At 32.7% G+C, this 19,886-nt stretch overlaps 1 protein-coding gene across 1 annotated transcript; it reads right to left on the bottom strand.

The window, feature by feature from the left end:
- Window positions 1–905: 905 nt before the first annotated feature.
- On the bottom strand, window positions 906–13,205 carry LOC143229366 (SPRY domain-containing SOCS box protein 3-like). Its single transcript, XM_076461599.1, has 3 exons — window positions 12,573–13,205; window positions 10,005–10,054; window positions 906–3,405 (listed from the first exon to the last, which is right to left on the bottom strand). Exons 2-3 carry the CDS (start codon window positions 10,027–10,029, stop codon window positions 2,588–2,590), a joined length of 843 nt encoding a protein of 280 aa, XP_076317714.1. The 5' UTR covers window positions 10,030–10,054; window positions 12,573–13,205; the 3' UTR covers window positions 906–2,587.
- Window positions 13,206–19,886: the final 6,681 nt, after the last annotated feature.

Below are 19,886 nucleotides of genomic sequence, written 5' to 3'. Positions count from 1 at the left end.
TATCATAAGTGTTCACGTTTACAGACTTGCCATCAAAGAACACTTCGACCCAGCGTCTAGTCGGTGTGCCTAATATTCTGTGATTTGCACACCATTATCATCACGCACACACAAAACAACAAAATCACGCTCTGTACTCTAAAGTGTGACATAAGAACGACTGTGGAATTCTGCTATTTGCTTAAAGTAATTCAAAAGTTAACGGTATATGATGTTAATTAGACGTCTTCAACGTATTTCAAGTGTTTACTGACAAGCATTTACCAAGATGGCACATTTAAAAAAAAAACTACCACATTAGTAATGTTATGAATCTCTAAAGAAGTTAATAATACTTTAAGTGTGTTAGGTTTTTGTATTAAATTCAAAATACGTTTTTACAATACTTATTTAGTAAAACAAAGTAGAGCAGTGTTAAAGTCTTATGATACAATTTTTACTTTTCTTAATATTCAGTTTTAGAAATGTTCATTGAATGTGAATAAATCGTTGACATGGTCAGTAACAGTCCGATATTAACGATGTTATCCTGCAACAGGATTGTGTCACATCCATATTACTAGTTATAAAAGGACTGCTATTAAAAGGGCTCAGATGACGATTCCTTCCCTGTCGTGCACATAGTCCTGATTTAACACTCTGTAATTTTATCCTTTTCATTTTCTTGAGAACGGGTTGCATCGATAAGTGTTCTAAAATGAAAGTGCACTGAATTGTATTCATAATATCAAACCGGAATTTCATCGAAATTATATGAAGTTCATAGAACTAAGAAGACATTTCCAACTCCTACTTTATATCACTTATGTTTGTTGGTTGGCTTGCACAAAATTAAATCTTACTTTCTGTTGAAAACCATCGTAATTAACCCATCAGACAGATTAGTCGTTTGGGGATACAAGGCTAAGACAAAGACAAAAATTTTATTTATAAATGAATAAATTACACACACTTTGAACAATAACAATACACCGCACATTACACACTATTCAAATCCAATATTCATAATACTAAAATAAATAACATTAACTTTATCGTCCTTAAATTAGTGCTATAATACGATATGGTCCATGTGTACAGTACTCTTTACTATAAATAATTATGAGGTACTTCAACTTGATATTCCTCTAAAATTAAATATTGTATTTAAAATCATTGACATGATACCATCTCATATTTCACGTGAAATTGTACTAGGAAAACTTGAGGCATATTTTTAATATTATAAACGTCACAGTACGTAAACTTAAAAAAGATATATAAAGTAACATGTTGACGTATAAGGAAACTTAATTCCAATCATCTACTTATATTTGACAACAACCGTATATAATCAATAATATTTTTCTCGAACGTATATGTTAATCCACAATATATTTCTGGTTGCTAACGTGACCAAGAAGTCTGCACACCAAACTGTAACACACAACTTTATGGAAACACTAAATACGTAGATAATTGTGTACAAACTACTTTGAAATACATTTATGTAAAAAAGGGAAACTCTTGATAATTTTCAAAATTATAATTATCCAAATCACACACACACACACAAACGGTTGAATAATTTATACACTAACTACCTTAATATACAGAACCTCTTGGTCTGCGCTTAATCATGTCATTATGTCGAGCATGGAGAAGCGACAGTTTACTGACTAGATTTCCACCCACCCCTGCGCTTGTCGAAGTGTATTTCGAAAAATATATCATAAATTCACTTAAGACTTCACGCTAAAGTACAGATTTAAATATCAAATAGTGCTCTTGCTTCATAGTGCATTGTTCAAAAACAATTTCAACATATCATCTTACTTTAAGAACACGAAAATACGCGCGTGTTAATAAATAACTCGTTAATACATCTAAAATAATACACTTCTTTACAACTACCACGAGATATTCTAAGAATGTTAACGTAAAAGACTAAAGAATTATTTACAGAAAACAGTTTAGTAATTACATGTAGAAAAACTTAGAAACCGAAACCAGATTCAGTTTCAGTATGTTGATTTTAAAAATAATGTAAATCTTTACAAGCTTCGAAGTTATTATAACAACACTGGAACCTGAACTATCCAAAAATTATAAACAAATAATACGACAACGTAGAACCTAGAAAACAGTTTGAAGCTGGTTCACAATTCACCAAAAAAGTTGTATATACACACGTTTATTTACCAAACGAGATCGTTTTGTGAAAACCGACTTGTATATACCCACTGACGTCAGAAAGGTAACTTTATAAACACACAAACTTGTTACTCAACATGTAATCAAGGAGATCAACAGATGAAAGCTGATTGCTTATTTGGCGGTTCAACCTCACTCTGCTGAGCAAGCCAACCCCATTGCTAATTAGAAAACCATAGTGACACTCACACAACACATAACACAGCACAACCAGAATACATATGTTAAATGAAATGCCTTAAAACAAGAAAATTATATATTTTGACAGAACTTGAAACTATTACTATCTTCTTATTTTAAAAACCTTTTCTAGATCGAAAAAAATTATATTTAAAATTACAGTAAAGAAAGTTTATACTTATTTATAAACAAAAATAAATCGTTAAGCTACTTTTCACACGTATAAAAAAGACTTTTTGACACCAGGTAAAGGTAAAATATTGTATGGCAGAGCCTTAATGTATGGAGAAGAATGGATATTTCTTTGTCGTGCTCTCACAATTTGTTGGCACTCTACGATTTCCAGAATATAACTTTTGATCGTGGTTGGCAAATTGAGTTTATTAACGTCGTTACAAGTTTTTAGAATGTTTAATATCACTGCCCGACATCGATCCTGCAAGTTACAAAAGTCACGTCTCATGTGAGACAGAGTCATTTCAGTTTTAGCTGCAGTTGAGCAAACCACCGGATATAAGTCATCATCGACTAGATGAAGCCCTGAGAATGCAACCCCAAGACATATGCCATCCTTGAAGTACGTCAGTGTTCCCTGAGGGCCATCAAAAAGAATTCCAACAGTTATGGCTTCGTTCTCACGGAAAGGTTTCGTAAATTTTCTCCACTGTCCATTATGCCAGAGTATTCCTTTATGCGATAAACCCCATCCCTGGTCATCCTCTCCCAGCATGTTGATAAAGGCATCTACATGGAGGCGAGCTTTCTTTGTGCCAATGCCGAACATCATGCTCGTACCGAAGATTCTTTCCGATACATTTACCTCCCAGTAATATCTTCCACTGTTTAGTACCCTATTCCCTCGGACTCCTGCTGTCCCATTACTCCAGTTGGGATGAAACTGGGCTGTTCTAAGCCAAACGCCGCACAGCCTGACTTCGTGGGACTTATCTTTTCGGTTCCATGACCAAGAGTCATCACAGCCACTTCGTAGAGGTTTGGAAATTGGAGTTCTGGAGTCCTGATTGGCCATACCTAACAAAAAGGAAAATTCAGGTCAAAATCGTTTGGTGAAGTACTAAATATATTATTATTATTAATTATTTAAGAAATTTTAATTATTTGAAATCATAAAAAACTCGCAAATACATCTGATGCTCACCAAATAATTAACACCATCGTTAGAAATGCAGGTTTTATATAGTTCATATTCAGTCTATTTCAAAGCAACATCAAAAACAATTGTTGGCTCTTCGTGACTACGATCTCAGACATTTATACCTATAATCCTATGATAGAAATGATTAAACATGTATCTGCTCAGTCTATAATTATTATTTTACCATGGATGTTACATATCTTTTAGTCTAATCATGACATTTCAAATTATTTATAATCTAGAACTAATAATTGACAAAACAGTTCTCAAATATATAAAACAATAAAAATCGATAAAACAACTCTGCAGATCGCTTAGGTTGAAGTGTGACGCGATTCTACTTTAAAGATATTTTATTTGCTTGTTAAGCACAAAGCTAGACAGACAATAAGTTGCTTGTATTATAGTTCTCTTGGACATTGAAATCAGAATTTTAGAGTTAAACTTTTAACAGTGGTAAGTCTAAGGAGTTTTAAGTATACTACATTCACGTACTTTGTATTATTAAATGAGAGGAAATCACTTCAAATGTTATTCCTCAGTCAACAAATAAAGAAAAAAAGATGATGCTAAAATGTTTCATGTATCTGAGTTAATAGAAACAAATAAAAGCAAATCAAAATACCAATTTGTAAATATAACTATTCTAGAGATTTCCTAAGCCTTTTCTCAGTAAAAAAAATGCTGAAGAAATTAAAGGAAATATAATGTAGTATGTTCGTTATTATCACTCTGGGAATTCAATACATCGTTAAGGTGTTACGAAGTGTCAAAAAATTTATATTTTAAAGTTAATTAAAATAAGGTTAATACAGAGTAATATAATTAAATACAAGTACGAGTGATTTAAGTAGATATTCATTAGTTATCCACCATTTAGAGCGTTACTTGTCTATTTTTAATACCCTACATATTTCCCTTTTTCTCTCTTAGGCATAGCGTGTAAGCCTTAGGACTACAGAGTTCGGAGTTCGAATCATGATACCACTGAATAAATTGTGTAATTTCAAGCGTAGTCACATCAAAAAGTGACAATCTATCCCTTGTTCAATGTACAAAGCCAGAAAATCTCTGATTGATTACCTCTGGTTAGTAATTCAAAAATAGTGACGGTAACTGAATCATAAGAGTATGTAACCTGACAGTTTGTGTACATGTATTGGACATAGTGCTTTTAAAGTTGAAAATTACAGTTCCATTTCGTCTTATGTAGGTCAGTTGACAGATATTATTAAGAATTTTCTCTCTCACAAATTAATTAAAACCACTTTCGTATTTCTAGTATGTGTGGGTTTTTCTTATAGCAAAGCCACATCGGGTTATCTGCTGAGCCTACCGAGGGAGATCGAACCCCCTGATTTTAGCGTTGTAAATCCGTAGACTTACCGTTGTACTAGCGGGGGATTTTTCAGTATGTGTATGTGTATGTGTGTGTGTTTTCTTATAGCAAAGCCCCATCGGACTATCTGCTGAGGGTCCGGCATGGCCAGGTGGGTTAAGGCACTCGACTCGCAATCTGAGAATCACGGGTTCGAATCCCCGTCACACCAAACATGCTCGCCCTTTCAGCCGTGGGGGCGTTATAATGTTACGGTCAATCCCACTATTCGTTGGTAAAAGAGTAGCCCAAGAGTTGGCGGTGGGTGATGATGACTGGCTGCCTTCCCTCTAGTCATACACTGCTAAATTAGGGACGGCTAGCGCAGATAGCCCTCATGTAGCTTTGAGCAAAATTTAAAAAACAAACAATCTGCTGAGTCCACCGAGGGGAATCGAATCCCTGATTTTAGCGTTGTAAATCCGTAGACTTACTTCTGTACCAACTGGGGAGTTGTATTTTCAGACCAAACAGTTGTCAATGTTATATAATAACTTACTTAATAAATTGCTTCATAAACAACACAATAATATTGTGATACTCATTAAAGTCACGTAATTGATTTTTATTACATTTTATTACTTAAGAGCGTTTAGGTAACTTCTGATTTGTCATTTAACCTCATTTTGGTTAATTATTTGTCATTACCATGCAGCGAATTTTCAAATATTGCTTTCTATTTATTTATATGTTCTTGTGTAACTAACTCGCTGTTACCTGGAGCATTATATACATTATATTGTATTTTATTTTTATGATGGCTATACTTTTATACTAAAATACCATCATCCACACTTGGGGGGATACAAACCTGGAAGTGCATTCCATTCAACGATCAGCAGCGTAAAGTATACTAAACCAGTGTTATAAAATATATTTAGTTTTAAGTATCCGTGTATAAGAAACGTTTACGTGACACAGCATTAAAGTAAAGGATAGTGTTTCAACGTTATTTTACTAATGAAAACGACTCCACAAAAACCCTCTGTGTTACTATAACATAAAAAAGCTATAACATCGTTTTCAAAATATTGTAAAGTGTAAAGAAGATTACTAGTATTTATCAGTAAAATCAAGAGATAATGGGTGTTGCAATGTAAACTAAATCAAGTAAAGCAATGTTTCGAAACATTCTAAGCGTTGAAAGGCTATAAGTCAAAAAAACTATAGCAAAAAAAAAAAACGTCTATCGCCTACAATACTTAAATCTATTGAAATATCAGATCTATGTTCTTTTATTTTCCAACCCCACTGGTAATAAATATAGTCTAACGAAAGAAGAAAAACTCGAATAAGGATAGAAGTGGGAGGGGGGGTCAGGCGCACGCGACCACCATGAAAATTGCTGCAAGCGGTGGCCAAAGCGAAGCCTCCTGTATATATAATCGCCCAGCTGGGACAGCTGTGAAGCCAGCGCATCAGCTGTTCGCTTTTTGTGGGCAGCCCATGATTGTGACGTGTATATGGAGACCGTGGCAGCTAGTAAAGGGCTATAACAATAGTTAGTCCTGGGAGTGCAGGTGATCTCTGTGCAATATGTGCATTTCCCAACGGTTGATCGGATTCCTCTTCACTATGTTACGTGGTATGCCATCTGCTAGATGTGTTCTTACGTATTATATCAGAGACTCATTTACATCAGCATTAAAGTGTGCATCTAGTTTAATACAAAATCCAACAAATGGTATAGGAGCAACATAAAAATTTCTATACAACCATGCTGACTTTAATACTTATTTTTAACAGCACAATTTAATAAAAATCGTTACTTGTAAATTAGTGTTTGTAAGTCAAAGACTCTAAAATGTATCAGCTCAGTTATCGCATTTTATATAATTTATAAATTCGTCAAATGTTCAGTTTTCCTTCTTAAGCTCTTAGCAGTGTTTTCCCCCAGCCAAACATTTGTTTCAGGGACAATTTTCAATAAACTCAACAAATTCAGACCATATTCTCTGGAAATATTACTCGATTGATCTTCTACGAGCTATAAATGAATGTTGAATTTGTTTCATTGAGTCTGCCTAGAGAGAAATTATTCAGTGATAAATGTAAAATTCAGTAAATAGTCTTTCCAAATATCGATTCTGGTTATTCAGTGTCGATGGCCTCATGTCATTGGAAAGGATGGTTTTGCGAAAGAAATACAATTAAATTAAAAATACATCTTTCGCTAGGATATCTACAAAGACTAAAACTAGAGATATTGATGATATATATATATATATTTCGTGACGAAGAGCTGTCTGATTTGTGGTAGGTCTTCTCGTCACGCTAATAGCTTTTTCTCCCTTTTATTGGGACAACGCTAAAATTCGAGGTTTAATTTTACATGGTGGATAAACAGAATGAAGATTATCCACTATGTAGTTTTGCATAAAGAAATAAAAAATGATCTTTCAAACTTCCTAATCGTAAAATTCTGTAGTATGCTAACGTAGTAGAATTGAAAAAAAAAAACACTTTATCCAACATAAATTCGCTATGGAATAATTCAATTTTGTTTGGTTTAAATCTCCATAAGTCATCTTTATAATTCGATTAAAGAAAGGAAAAGTAAAATATTTCTCGCTCTTGACTTGTATGCTAATTTTCAACAAGCAAAAAATATAAAAGTTAACTTAACAAAATAATACATTTAAGAAGAAAATTCTAACTATCTGACAAAATTTATATATATATTGTATGTTTGACGATTTGTTTAACCTCCTATTGTCTTTCAGGTCTATTTGGTTTGCCACTTGTTTCTTTAACGTGATGATCCTATTACATTACTCTTTGGGTTTACTGTAATGAGAGTTTAAATTAGTTTGTATTTATCACAGAAAAGTAAAACGTGTATAAAAAAGACAACATTTTTTTCAGTTCTTGCCTGATTTAACTTGTGGGAAACTGGAACGGAACAATATCGCCAAAAGCATAACAGACTTTCGTAAATTCCGAACAAAAGAAGGTTAACATGTAGGTTTTGAACTGCTCCTCCTTTGTGTCTTGAGTGGGACAGCTGTGGTATTTGCTTTCTTAAACGTATACTTTTTCGTCTTTGATTGAACTTAAGACCTCCAGCATATTACACGTGTGTTTTACCAACTGAACTAAAGGATCAGCCGTTTAGCAATTCCCCCTAAACCTATTTGTGAGTAGGAAATAATAAATTGCATTTAAAACACACACACCCAAATAAACAGGAGCATTGTCTGTGCTATCAGGAGTATTAACGAAACAATATTTGCTTATATCTTTAGAAGTTATCCATGCATGCACTGAATTACTAAGGAAAGATATAAGGCATAAGCACTTAGTGAAATGATCAGTTACGACTGAATTTGGTGCACTAAACATTTATATGTATGTACTATTAATGAATGTTAGTTCAGGTTTTGCCAGTTAACAACACTCATTATAAAAATGCAATTAAATAACTTGGGTAAAATCACTAATTTTATTTGTAAATTACGAAATGGGTTTATGCGATGATAAGTGGTATTAAATGCAATATTGATGCTATTTTACTACTTAGGGCCCTGTAACTACTAAAGGTACCGATCTGAATGTAATTTGGTGCATAAATAGTTTATAAGAATGTGATTCAAAAACAATTGAGATTCTATTATAGTTTAAGAATGAGCCACGCATTCCTTCCAGTCAATCCAATATACCTAGCTTATTTCAACGATATTTTCGTGCTCATCCACTAATAAAATATAGCGCTTTTAAGGAAAGCGGTCATGTAGAAGAAGCAAGTATTATATTTTATCTAATAAGTGAAGGTTCACCAATGGTTTGAAGACAGACGGACACATGACATAATGAGACTTTCTATTGGGAATGATGAAATGTCCAGGTTTTCCTCAAATTAAACAAACGATAGAAAGTGACAAATATGCCCCTGTATTGGTGGATATCGAGTATTTAAGATTCAGTTTCTCTATAATTTCGCAAAAAGCTACAAGGAGACTATCTGCGCTAGCCGTCCATCTGAATACAAAAATGATATCAGTTCTTTTCCACTACATACATATTTTTCATAAAAGTACATGTGAGTTTTTACAGAACCAAGAGGTTCTGTAAATGACCCAAACATATTATTTTATATTTGGGGTAAATTTTATCAAAGCAGGAGTTTTTTTAATTCTGAATTTGTAAAATATGTTTTACGTTATAGAAAAAAAAAGAGAATATTATTTTCGAAATCTGCGAAACTGAATTACGGAAAATTTATTAAAACCAAAACAACTTTTACAAAGTTTAAATTCGCAGGCCTCTGTAATATGAGGTCTGAATTATGCAAATTTAAAAGCAGTGGTGAGGGCGTTAATTAAAAGTTTATCACTGATGTCATTTAATTCTGAAAAAAAGGTGGTTGTACGTGTTTCTGATAGCAAAGCCACATCGGGTTACATGTTATGTCCACCAAAGGGAATCAAACCGGTGATTTTACCATTGTAAATCCCGATACTTACCTTTGTATCAGCAGGGAACTGTCCTGAAAAGACTAAGAAGTAAACTGAAGGATTAAACTGCAAATATGGTATCTTTTCCAATATCACTAATAATGAAGATTTGCCTTGTAGTTCAATCTGACCAGCCATACAGCTACCTAAATTATACTTTCCAATCCCCAAACACTTATGTACAATAGTTAATACAATTTTCAATGGACAGTAAATCGGTGATAATTCATTATGTAAATATATATATATGTATGTACATACATACGTACATATATATACATATAACATATTCATCTTCATTGTTATTTTTACGATTAAGATATTTGTTTTGTACATGGATTTAGTACTAGCCTAAATATCCGAAGCAAACTAAACCTTGTGAAATATTATTGGAATTAAGATCGATTACATCACTAATAAAGAGAAATGTCTTCTGATGAATTAATGCGCTTTAATCATTATGAGTAACAACGATGTATTAAATTACTTATATTAATTACAGTATTAATATTTAAACTATGATATTTATAGGTGGCTTGCGTCAATCATAAGTTAATAATAATTAGATTAAACCTTGCTTTATATAGCAATTTATTTTTTATTAGAATGTGATTTTAAAAACAAAAATAAATAAATAAACTACCTTTAAACTTGAACTGGAGTGGCATCACACCTCTTCTAGATTTCGCTCAGCTGGTGGTAGAAATAATTAAAACATTCAATAAAAGAATCTTAATACATTTAGTCACAGGTTGACAATAAAAGTTATGATTCGTTATGACGATATAAAACTAATGGTTCTGGAAGAGTTCTCGAACATCCCTGAACTAAGCAAGGCCCCTTGGACCCTTACTGTCTGCCCGACTGTATTGTCGGGCAGACAGACAGAGAGTCTTTACTATGTTTTCATATGACCAGACTGCTAAATTGTCTAGTACGAAGCATCCGGGCATTTGTTTCCTTTTTTTATACAGTTTACTATACGTCCTTTCGTTCCCGCCCCTCCTCAGTTACCCGCATTTTCATTTCGCCCCTATTCAACAATGCTTTACATCTACTGATACCAATACTCCCAAGCGGGGCACGTGCGTCTAGGGCTCGGCACGCGCCACCACGCGACTTGTGTGACGTCATTCTTTTGACCTACAAGGTTCTGCTCCTGATTAAAGTATAGACATAGCAGTGTCCCAGAAGTAGAGGATATTTCGTGGTACCTCCCTTGGATAAAGTAAAATTGGCACGCTGAATACAAAGTTAATAAGTTCAAGCACAAGTTTGTGCTCCATACGTTTTAAACTGTGTTCACATTTCTTTTCCTTCAACCTACTTCTCTGTATTTGACAGTACACACATTAGGTTCACATTTTCACCTAACACTGTGTATTATAGAACAAACCTGCGGACAGTTAGTGTTCACTTAGATAGTTGATTTTCTGTCTTATTTCATGCACTGTAAAACTGTAATATAAATATATATGTTTAAATGAACAAAGAATACGGCGTAAGAAATTTGCGTGTGTTTTATTCATTGTCATATGAAAAAGAAACAACACAGGAAGCTTGTGAATAATTATAAGATACTAGCATAAAAACGAAATTTTGTTATTTTAAAATTCACCCTCCAATACCATTATTTAGCTCTGACAACATGACAGAGGCGATCTACAATATTGTAAATACGTGAAGAAGGGAATACCGAAGAGTGGTAGGTCTAGGATACGGACTGAAGAATTGTTAAACTGAAATCAAATTAACACAGTTAGGGTTAACCGACATGTCAGCTTTTCTCTCTTTTTTGTTTTTTCCGCAAGTTGCAAGCCAAATAATTTACTACACACATAAGTTACAGGTACTGATTATCATCTAAGGTGTAAAAACATAAACAAAAATAATAAATTATATAGCTGTAATGGCCAACTTTTCAAAAGATAATTCACTTCTGCCAGTAAAACCTGTAATTTTATACTAAATATACACAGTAACTATGCTGTTTCTTATTTTGTAAATAAAAATAACCTTATAATTTGACTCTTCTGAGTAAAATACATTCATTTGGTATAACCATCAAATCTTAATCAACTCTCATACATAAAGCTTGGTGTTATAATTAAACAAGTTTCGTCAGATACCTACTACAAAAACTGTTAAATGATTGAATATCAGATATGAGAAATAAACACTGAACGGTTCCCATTAGGCTAACTTGTGTTATGATTAGTTAATAGATAAAATATCCTAGCTTCTAGCTTAAGAGATAATAAAACATTTAGAAAAATAAAACGTACTGTGCACCACTATGTAGATAAAATATCTTAACCTTTATATATGAAAGCACATTTAACTCTTACACAAAATTATGTACATCGAGACCTTTTTAGAAGCTTTCATTCAAATGAAGAGTTTAATGATAAACTGCATCTAAAAAGTTTTCAACATTACCGTAACCATTTAGTAATTATATCACAGGGCAAATAAGGTCTAAGTCAGTCAACAATACTGATGGATTATACATAGGAATTAGTTTCAGTATTAGCCACTTTAATCCAATGATGAACTATACTACAGAAGAGACTAAAGACAAAACAAATTATTCCCCAAAACTTTTGTGTCACAAAAGCTAAAAATTAATATTTGCCTCTCGTAATTTCTTTGATTGACGAACAACCAAATATATGATTATAGCTTCAACAAAATTTTACGAAATGTATATTTTGAAATCACATTTAAGAAAACAGCTCACATAGTAAAGACCTAAATAATCAGTATTCATGTATAAATATATCTGAAGGTGACAGATACGATAGCAACAATTAAACACTTCATTCTTAATCTTGTTGTAGTAAATCTGTTTATCTTAAGCTAACAACAACAAGGTGTTGTCTACATTACGATGTCCTAATCATTCTTAGTACCAGCCTACAAAATAAAATAAAAAATCACGCTTTGTCTGTGTATTGTCACAAGAGTTGTAAGTAGCAGTTGAACATAGATGTCAAGTTTAAAATCCAAATACAACAGTTTATGATAAAAATTCATGAAAGATAAAACATTACGGCACATTTCTTTGTTGTAACAATGGACACATGCAATAACCATCTAAATTATGTTTAACGTATTTTTTTAGAAGTTCTTGTACTGGGACATATATTTGAACTACAGCATATAAACGAATTTGAATAAAACTTTAATAATGAATATTTGAAATAATTACCTGGCCCATAATTAGTGGTCATGGCTTTAGTGCTGGACAATGAAGATGCAATTAATCTTTGGTAACGAATAGTTGATTCAAAACTTTCTTGCTTTAATTCGATGATCCTCGGTTTTATATCAATGGGCTGTCCAGTGTTAGCGACAGGCTTATGTTGGCAACATCAAGTTAATCAATACAGCAGTGGCTTACTCATTAGGGTTTGGAGGCATAAACTTATTACTTATATCAGGATATACTCTCTCTCTCTTTGTGAGCGTTATATGCGTAAACGCTCAAGCGCGTGTGTATGTACATAAGTAATCTGCATTTCAAAACATACACAGGCTTACTCCTAGTTCTTTTTTTCCCAAAATAAAAAAGGCTTCATATACTTATTAAACGTTCAACAAACAGACATGCTCCCTAACTATTACTTTACAGCTGATCATAAACAAGTTAAACAATATACGTTGTGCTATCAAGCCAAACGTGATCATTAAAGCAAACATTGTAAACAATACAAGTCACAGTTCTTAGAGGTTAAGTCGATCCAAAATAAAATTTAATTTAAAACATCAAGTCCTACAGAAGCCATTAGGGCCTCTTGTGCGATTATTTTAATGATTTGCAAGTCTTTTTTAACAAAAAAATTCTTGAAAAATGTTGAAGTTCGTAAACGTGTACGACACAACAATGATATGTACGTGAGTACATGAAGCCATACCGGACTATGACGATGCTTTGCAAATCAACTATGTAATTAAAACGGAAACAGAAGAAGACCTACAAGAGTTCTGAAACAATGTAACAGTTACACTACAGCATAAATACGGTTAAAACTATCGGGCTTCTTTGACGTTGCAACAAACTATTGTGAGAATATCATGACAAAAGCTTGACAAGCAGATGTCTATCTATGAAAATTGTCCGGAAAAAGAATGTTTGTGTTTCCGTAAAAAAATATTACAATGTTGCAGCACTCGGTAATGAGTAACTGACATCTGTGTTTTTTTGAAAATGCAGTTATAGAAATTGCAAGCTGAAACGTACAAAGCATATGTGTATTTATATGATCATAGATTATTTTCATGCCCTCTAAAATATATTTTTATATGTTGTAATTTCCTGCTCTACTATGATGAGATTTGGAATATTTTTGAAACCAGTGTTATCGTTTTGTCTTTCAATCACTCAGCTACATTACTACATATTATGTTTCAATATAGACGATTTGTACTGTATGCTACAGGGACTTTGACACAACATAACGATGACACGTTTGTGACTCACAGACATTTCGTGAATATATAGATTTGACGTGATGTGTATATGACGTCTTGAATTTTCTCGAGGCTTTGGAGAAGCGTTGTAATAAGCTAAAAGTACGAGAGTTATTGTTAATTAGAGCTAGTGAATTAGTCACTGAGTGAATTAGTAAATTTGTTACAGAATTATCAATCGACTATTGAGTTAGCGAGTTTGTTATTCAACCACTTTTGAGTTTGTATCGTTGACACAAGAGGAAATTTAACAATAAAGTTTTACTTTTGAGTTGGGTTTATTACTTTATAATTGTTAGTTTTACAAGCCATGTAAACTTTTAAAACTTTCAGTTGAAGACATAAAATAATTTTCTTCTAAGTATACTGTACGTTCGATTATTTTTATGAGATAAAAAAAGAACCCGTCCAACCATATAAACCGTTACAATTCAACTGTCAGGAGTGGCATAAATAATGCCGAAATACGGTAAAAATAAGATGATATCTAAACTGAAGTTAAAGATGACAAAACCTGTTTGAAGTGAAACAAAAAATTCGCTAGAAATTCTAAACTCTTTGAAAGAAGAACTGTCAGAAAGAGACAGGAATTTAACAGAAAACTAATAAGTGAGGTAAAACTTAAAGATTTGTTAAGAACAAAAATGAAAGTAATGAAGAAAAAACGGAAGACGCTATTGGTTGTTGTTGGTTTCCTAATGCAAATCTACACAATGGGTTATTTGCACTCTGTTTACCACGGGGAATCGAACCCTGGATTTTGACGCTATAAGTTTGTAAATTTATAGATGACCAACTGGCTGGTGAACAGTAGCTATTGCAGATGTGCAGAAAGATTATAACAGTAAAATTACGGTAATCTAAAAATATATCTATGAAATGCACAGCAGATCAACAGGATACATAAAGATTTACGACACAGACATCACTTACATGGTAAAACATCTTGAAAATAAATTGTAAAATGCAATTGTCAATCCATCCGCACCTCTTTCTATCTTTTTGCAATTGCATAATACTTGTATCCTTAAATACCTTTAGCTATTGGAAGCTTATACAAGTTTGATAAAGGTTATATCCAAGAACTCAAGCACTGATAATAAATCAAGAAACCAATATTTTGAGGGTGAGAATATTTCGCATGTATTATTTGAAGAAACCAACTGACTAGTCAATAGATTTTATAAATCAGAAGCCTTGCGGTATGTTAATGGACACTGGTTATACATCTACAATTATTAGACCTGATTTGGTAATGAAAGAAGGAATATTACCTTCAGGGATGAAGCTACGAGTTTGATTAATGTTAATAGCAAGTGGATATAAAATTGGGAGAATGTTCCTGCACAACATGATATTTGAGTAACTTACATCGACAAAGAAAATGCATTGGAAATAAGCTTCATGCAGAAACATACATGTAGACTAGCTACAAATAGTTTTTACAAAACAACAAGAATGGGTGCACTTAATAATGAAGATAGTTAACCTGGGGTGTACCAGAAAAGACTAAAGATTAATAGGTGGTCCAAACCAAGAGCCACCCATGGCGATAGTCTTTGAGTAAAAGTCTCAAAAGAAATAAATCAGTCTGCCTAAACACCGGAGGTCGCTGTCAAGAGATAAAACCACTGGTGGCTTCCTTTGAACATCCATCTATAGAAATTTCTTACTATGTACAGATGCCAAATGAAGATAAAGAGAAAAATGTTGCCCCATCTTTGTATGAAAAAGGATGGAGTAGAAAGATCAAAAGAGAATACTTAATGGATAATTTTGAGACTGTGTATGAGTTTAACATCATTTTGTTACTCAACTTTAGATTTTACCTTTGTTTATTAAAGATATCAGCAATAATTTAATTATTGTAATGTCTGTTTATGAATTTCAATTTCGGTAACCCTATTAATAATTTTTTAGTAATTATGCAAGTTTGAGATTAATATATTTTTTTCTTTTTTAATTTATGTATTAGGGGATTTTACTGATAATTAAAAAATTGAAACTATAAGGATGATGTATCGATGGCAAAGCCAAAAAGTACAGAAAAAAGTAGGGACAACTACACAAAATCATACAAAAATCTTTACATAAGAGGCGAAATATTTCCAGTAAAAACTTTTATTTGCAAATATTTTTTTATTTATTTTCATTTACATGAATTCAGGTTAGAATAAAAAAGTTTTAGCTAAAATTTTTTGGAAAGTCTTATGATAAATATTCCCATAAGCTTGTAATAGTGATTCATCAGCTACTTATGTCGGTAATTTTGTATGGTTTTGTGTATTCATCTTTACCTGGTTTCTTTAATTTTGAGCATTGCCATTGCTACTTCATTTTTTCAAAACTTTTTTATTACTTGTCTTCCTCTTTTTTTAATGGATATCAGTCGTTATCAAGGAAACAGTTTTAGCTCGGTGTGATGAAGTGACTTTATGGACTACAATATGCAACCACTATTAAACGAGATATAATTGTACTGCAATAAGTGAAGAATTGAAATTAATGAACACAAAAACAAGTCATATTATTTAGCAAATCGTACAAAACAGGCAAATTAATATTATAGTTATACCTAGACGTGACTTTCTTAGAGGTAGCAACATTAAAGAATGTCAAGAGATTACATTTGACTCAAAATTAAACTGTGACTACCACACATGACAACCAGACTTTTGAAAAGAGCATGTTATCTTAGGGGTCTCACCGGTAACAACTACGAGCTTTACAAGAAAATATATTAAAATTTATAGAACATATATAAGACCAATCAGTCGTAAAATATACTTGTATAGCATGGATAAATGTATAAAAAAAACGCATTAACAAACTCAGAATTTCCACACAACTACTCAAACATACCAAGATTATCAGACCCCCAGATAACTCGCTTAAGTATTATAAAATATTAATAAAACTGAGCTAATGATTACACTAGACAGTTACATAATACGTCTCTCCTCTAAACATCATAAATAAAAAACGTACAGGCCAAACAGTGTTAGGCTAAATGAGTCCGAGACACAAATGTAACTCTATTTTAAAAGAGTTTTGTACGTAAATATAGCATTATTTGTATGTTTATATGACCTATATGTGGAACTGAATTGTTAACACGGACTAATAGTTTGATCACGCACAAGCGAAGCAGTGAAAGTATACTACTTAATATTACCCCAGGATATGTACATAACCAGCAAAGAGTATATTAATTAAAACTGCAGATAAAATGTAATCTACTGTTAGTAATATAACAATGTAATAAGGATTATTATCTTGCATTCAATAACAGTACAAAGAAAATCATTTCCTTAGAGGGAGGAAGAGGGCAACGCTGAATCTGACCCTTTGTGATCCAGTAACATGGACTGAATCCTGATGAAGATGAAGAGTGTTTGGTTAATCAAAAACGAAGTCACAACGTTATAAACATGGTTTTACATTGCGTCTCATGCCGAAGTGAGCAAGTATTTAAATTTCAGAGGTAGTGTAGGTTTCTCCAAGTCCAGTGATGATGTTTTCAAATGTCCTTATGTTTGTCATATTCATTGCTGACTTGTAAATATATAGTTTTGAGCTACTGTTTAGATAGCCAAATATCAATGCACTAAAATGCGTGTTTGCTTATTTTAATAGTATATAGTGTCTATGTTAATTCTATCTCTGCTGAAGCATTCCTGGTGGTGGACCTAAATGACTTAAGTTTGCAATTTGAGCATTCGTAGATATACTTTACAAAAGATTGCTGCATAGAGTAAAGTTTGTTATTAAGCGTAAACATGATTCTTGATCTATTTTGTGTTTTAAATATAAAATTATGTTTTATCAGTGTATACTTTTTATCATGTATTTTCTTAATTTCATTTTTATGTTGTAGGATTGTTATCATAAATTATTAAGAATAATGTCACTTTCTCTTTTTTTGGTACTATCGAAAGTCACAGTAGGAAAGTCATTTATATTTCCAAAATATTGTTGATAACCTATTCGCACACAGTTTTGTCGGGAAAGCATTTTTTTTTAAAGACATTCTCTGATATTATTCTTTTCAATGTGAAAAGCTCGCTAACTAATTTATGAGCACAGTTAAGTAAGACTCTAATCATGTTTTCTTTAAACCCAGAATGAATGCATATTCTTGTAAAGGTAAGTTTATGAAAAGACGATATAGGGAACACATATTCCTTACTCGAGACACAGATATCCAAAAACTGTTAAGTATTATCTTGTTGTTGATTTAAGTATGTCATAAATTTCTTTACTTCTTTGCATATTAGAAAAATTATAAAAGTGTCTTATCATGTTTTCCATAATAAAGAGGCCTGGAATCAGTTGGGTGCTTCATTAACCATTGTTACAAATGAAAACTGAGAACAATATTTGTTAGAATAGATGCCAATCTAGACTTCGTCACTACTATATCAGGTTATTCGTCGATCTTACCACTGAAGAGAAAATTACGAATGCTTAGCAGAATAATGTTTCGAACGCGTTTATTAATAATCTGCTGACTTTTCTGATGTAACACCTGGCATGGTCTGAAAGTTTGGACAAGTCCAACAGCAACATCGACGTATTTCTCAGAGGATTACCTGTAGTAATCTTTACCTGTAAAGAAAGACGTGACATGAAAGCAATAATTATTGTTTGGCCACCGCCTCTGTCATTTCCTACTTTACATAAGAGAGACAGTTGTATGGTGAGAAAAGTAGACACATAAATAAAACCAAAGAACGTAAGAAGTAAATTCATAATTCTGTATACAAATAACACATTGGTAAAGTTTGAGCAGAATTCTATACAATAGCACGACAACAAACAAAAGCTGAAAGTGTCTCATGTGAACCTTTTTTTTTCTCCCCTAAAAACAAGGAATATATTTTATAGGATTTTAAATTATATATATATTACTCTATCAGTTATCAGTAGTGTAAACATAGCGATGTATATAACTAAAGAGTTTGATTTTCAATTAACTTTGTGGTAAATTCAAGTGACGTCGCGACAAAACTACTGAAAAACCCGTATTAAATGTAAAATAACTGGCGTAAGCCTGTTTTAGTGAGCAAACAATTCAAAATTAATCAACGATTTCCATATTTCAGAACTTGATGGTTATCTTTTCAATGGACATTACATTTCAAAACATATTCCATAATTCTTTGAATGAATAAAACATTTTTCAGTCTTTCACCTCCACCATTAAGATAGTTTCTATTGGTTTTCTGGAGTATTTCGATTATCATCTTGCTAAGCTTCAGTTTGAAGATCAAACTTTCACGAAACAAAATCGGACTTCAACCTTATCGTCATAGAAATCAATCGGGATTCAACTTTATCGTCACGACGCCTTTTATATTCCTAATCGTCATATAATCTGTATAATTTTTTAAGAACACCTAGTAAGTGAAAAAAAATGACTGGTATTAATTAAAACCTTTATAAACAATTGAATGTTGCAAAATATTTTTTGCAATATTACTTTAGAAGCCGTTAAAGTTTCAACGCATATTATAGTGTCGTAGATTGAATGGAACGATATAGAGTTTGGTTTTGTTTGAATTTCGCGCAAAGCTACACTAGCCATCCCTAATTTATCAGTGTAAGACTAGGGAGAAGGCAGCTAGTCATCACCACTCAACGCCAACTCTTGAGCTACTCTTTTACCAACGAATAGTGGGATTGCCTGTCACTTTAAAACGCCCCCACGGCTGAAAGGGCAGCATGTTTGGTGTGACGGGGATTCGAACCCGCGACCTTCGGAATACGAGTCAAGTGCACTAAACATGCTCGCCCTTTCAGCCGTGGGGCGTTATAGTGTGACGGTCAAACCCACTATTCGTTGGTAAAAGAGTAGCTCAAGAGTTGGCGGTAGGTGGTGATGACTAGCTGCCTACACTTTAGTCTTACACTGCTAAATTAGGGACAGCTAGAACTGATTGCCCTCGAGCTGCTTTGTTCGAAATTCAAAACAAACAAACTTCAAAATTAAGCTAGACTAATAATTTAAACTTACCCTGAAAAAGAAAACACTTGAATAACTATGTAAAAA

Source organism: Tachypleus tridentatus, chromosome 10 (assembly GCF_004210375.1).
Source record: "Tachypleus tridentatus isolate NWPU-2018 chromosome 10, ASM421037v1, whole genome shotgun sequence".
Lineage (NCBI taxonomy): Eukaryota > Metazoa > Arthropoda > Merostomata > Xiphosura > Limulidae > Tachypleus > Tachypleus tridentatus.
This window is presented reverse-complemented; position numbering and strand designations above follow the sequence as displayed.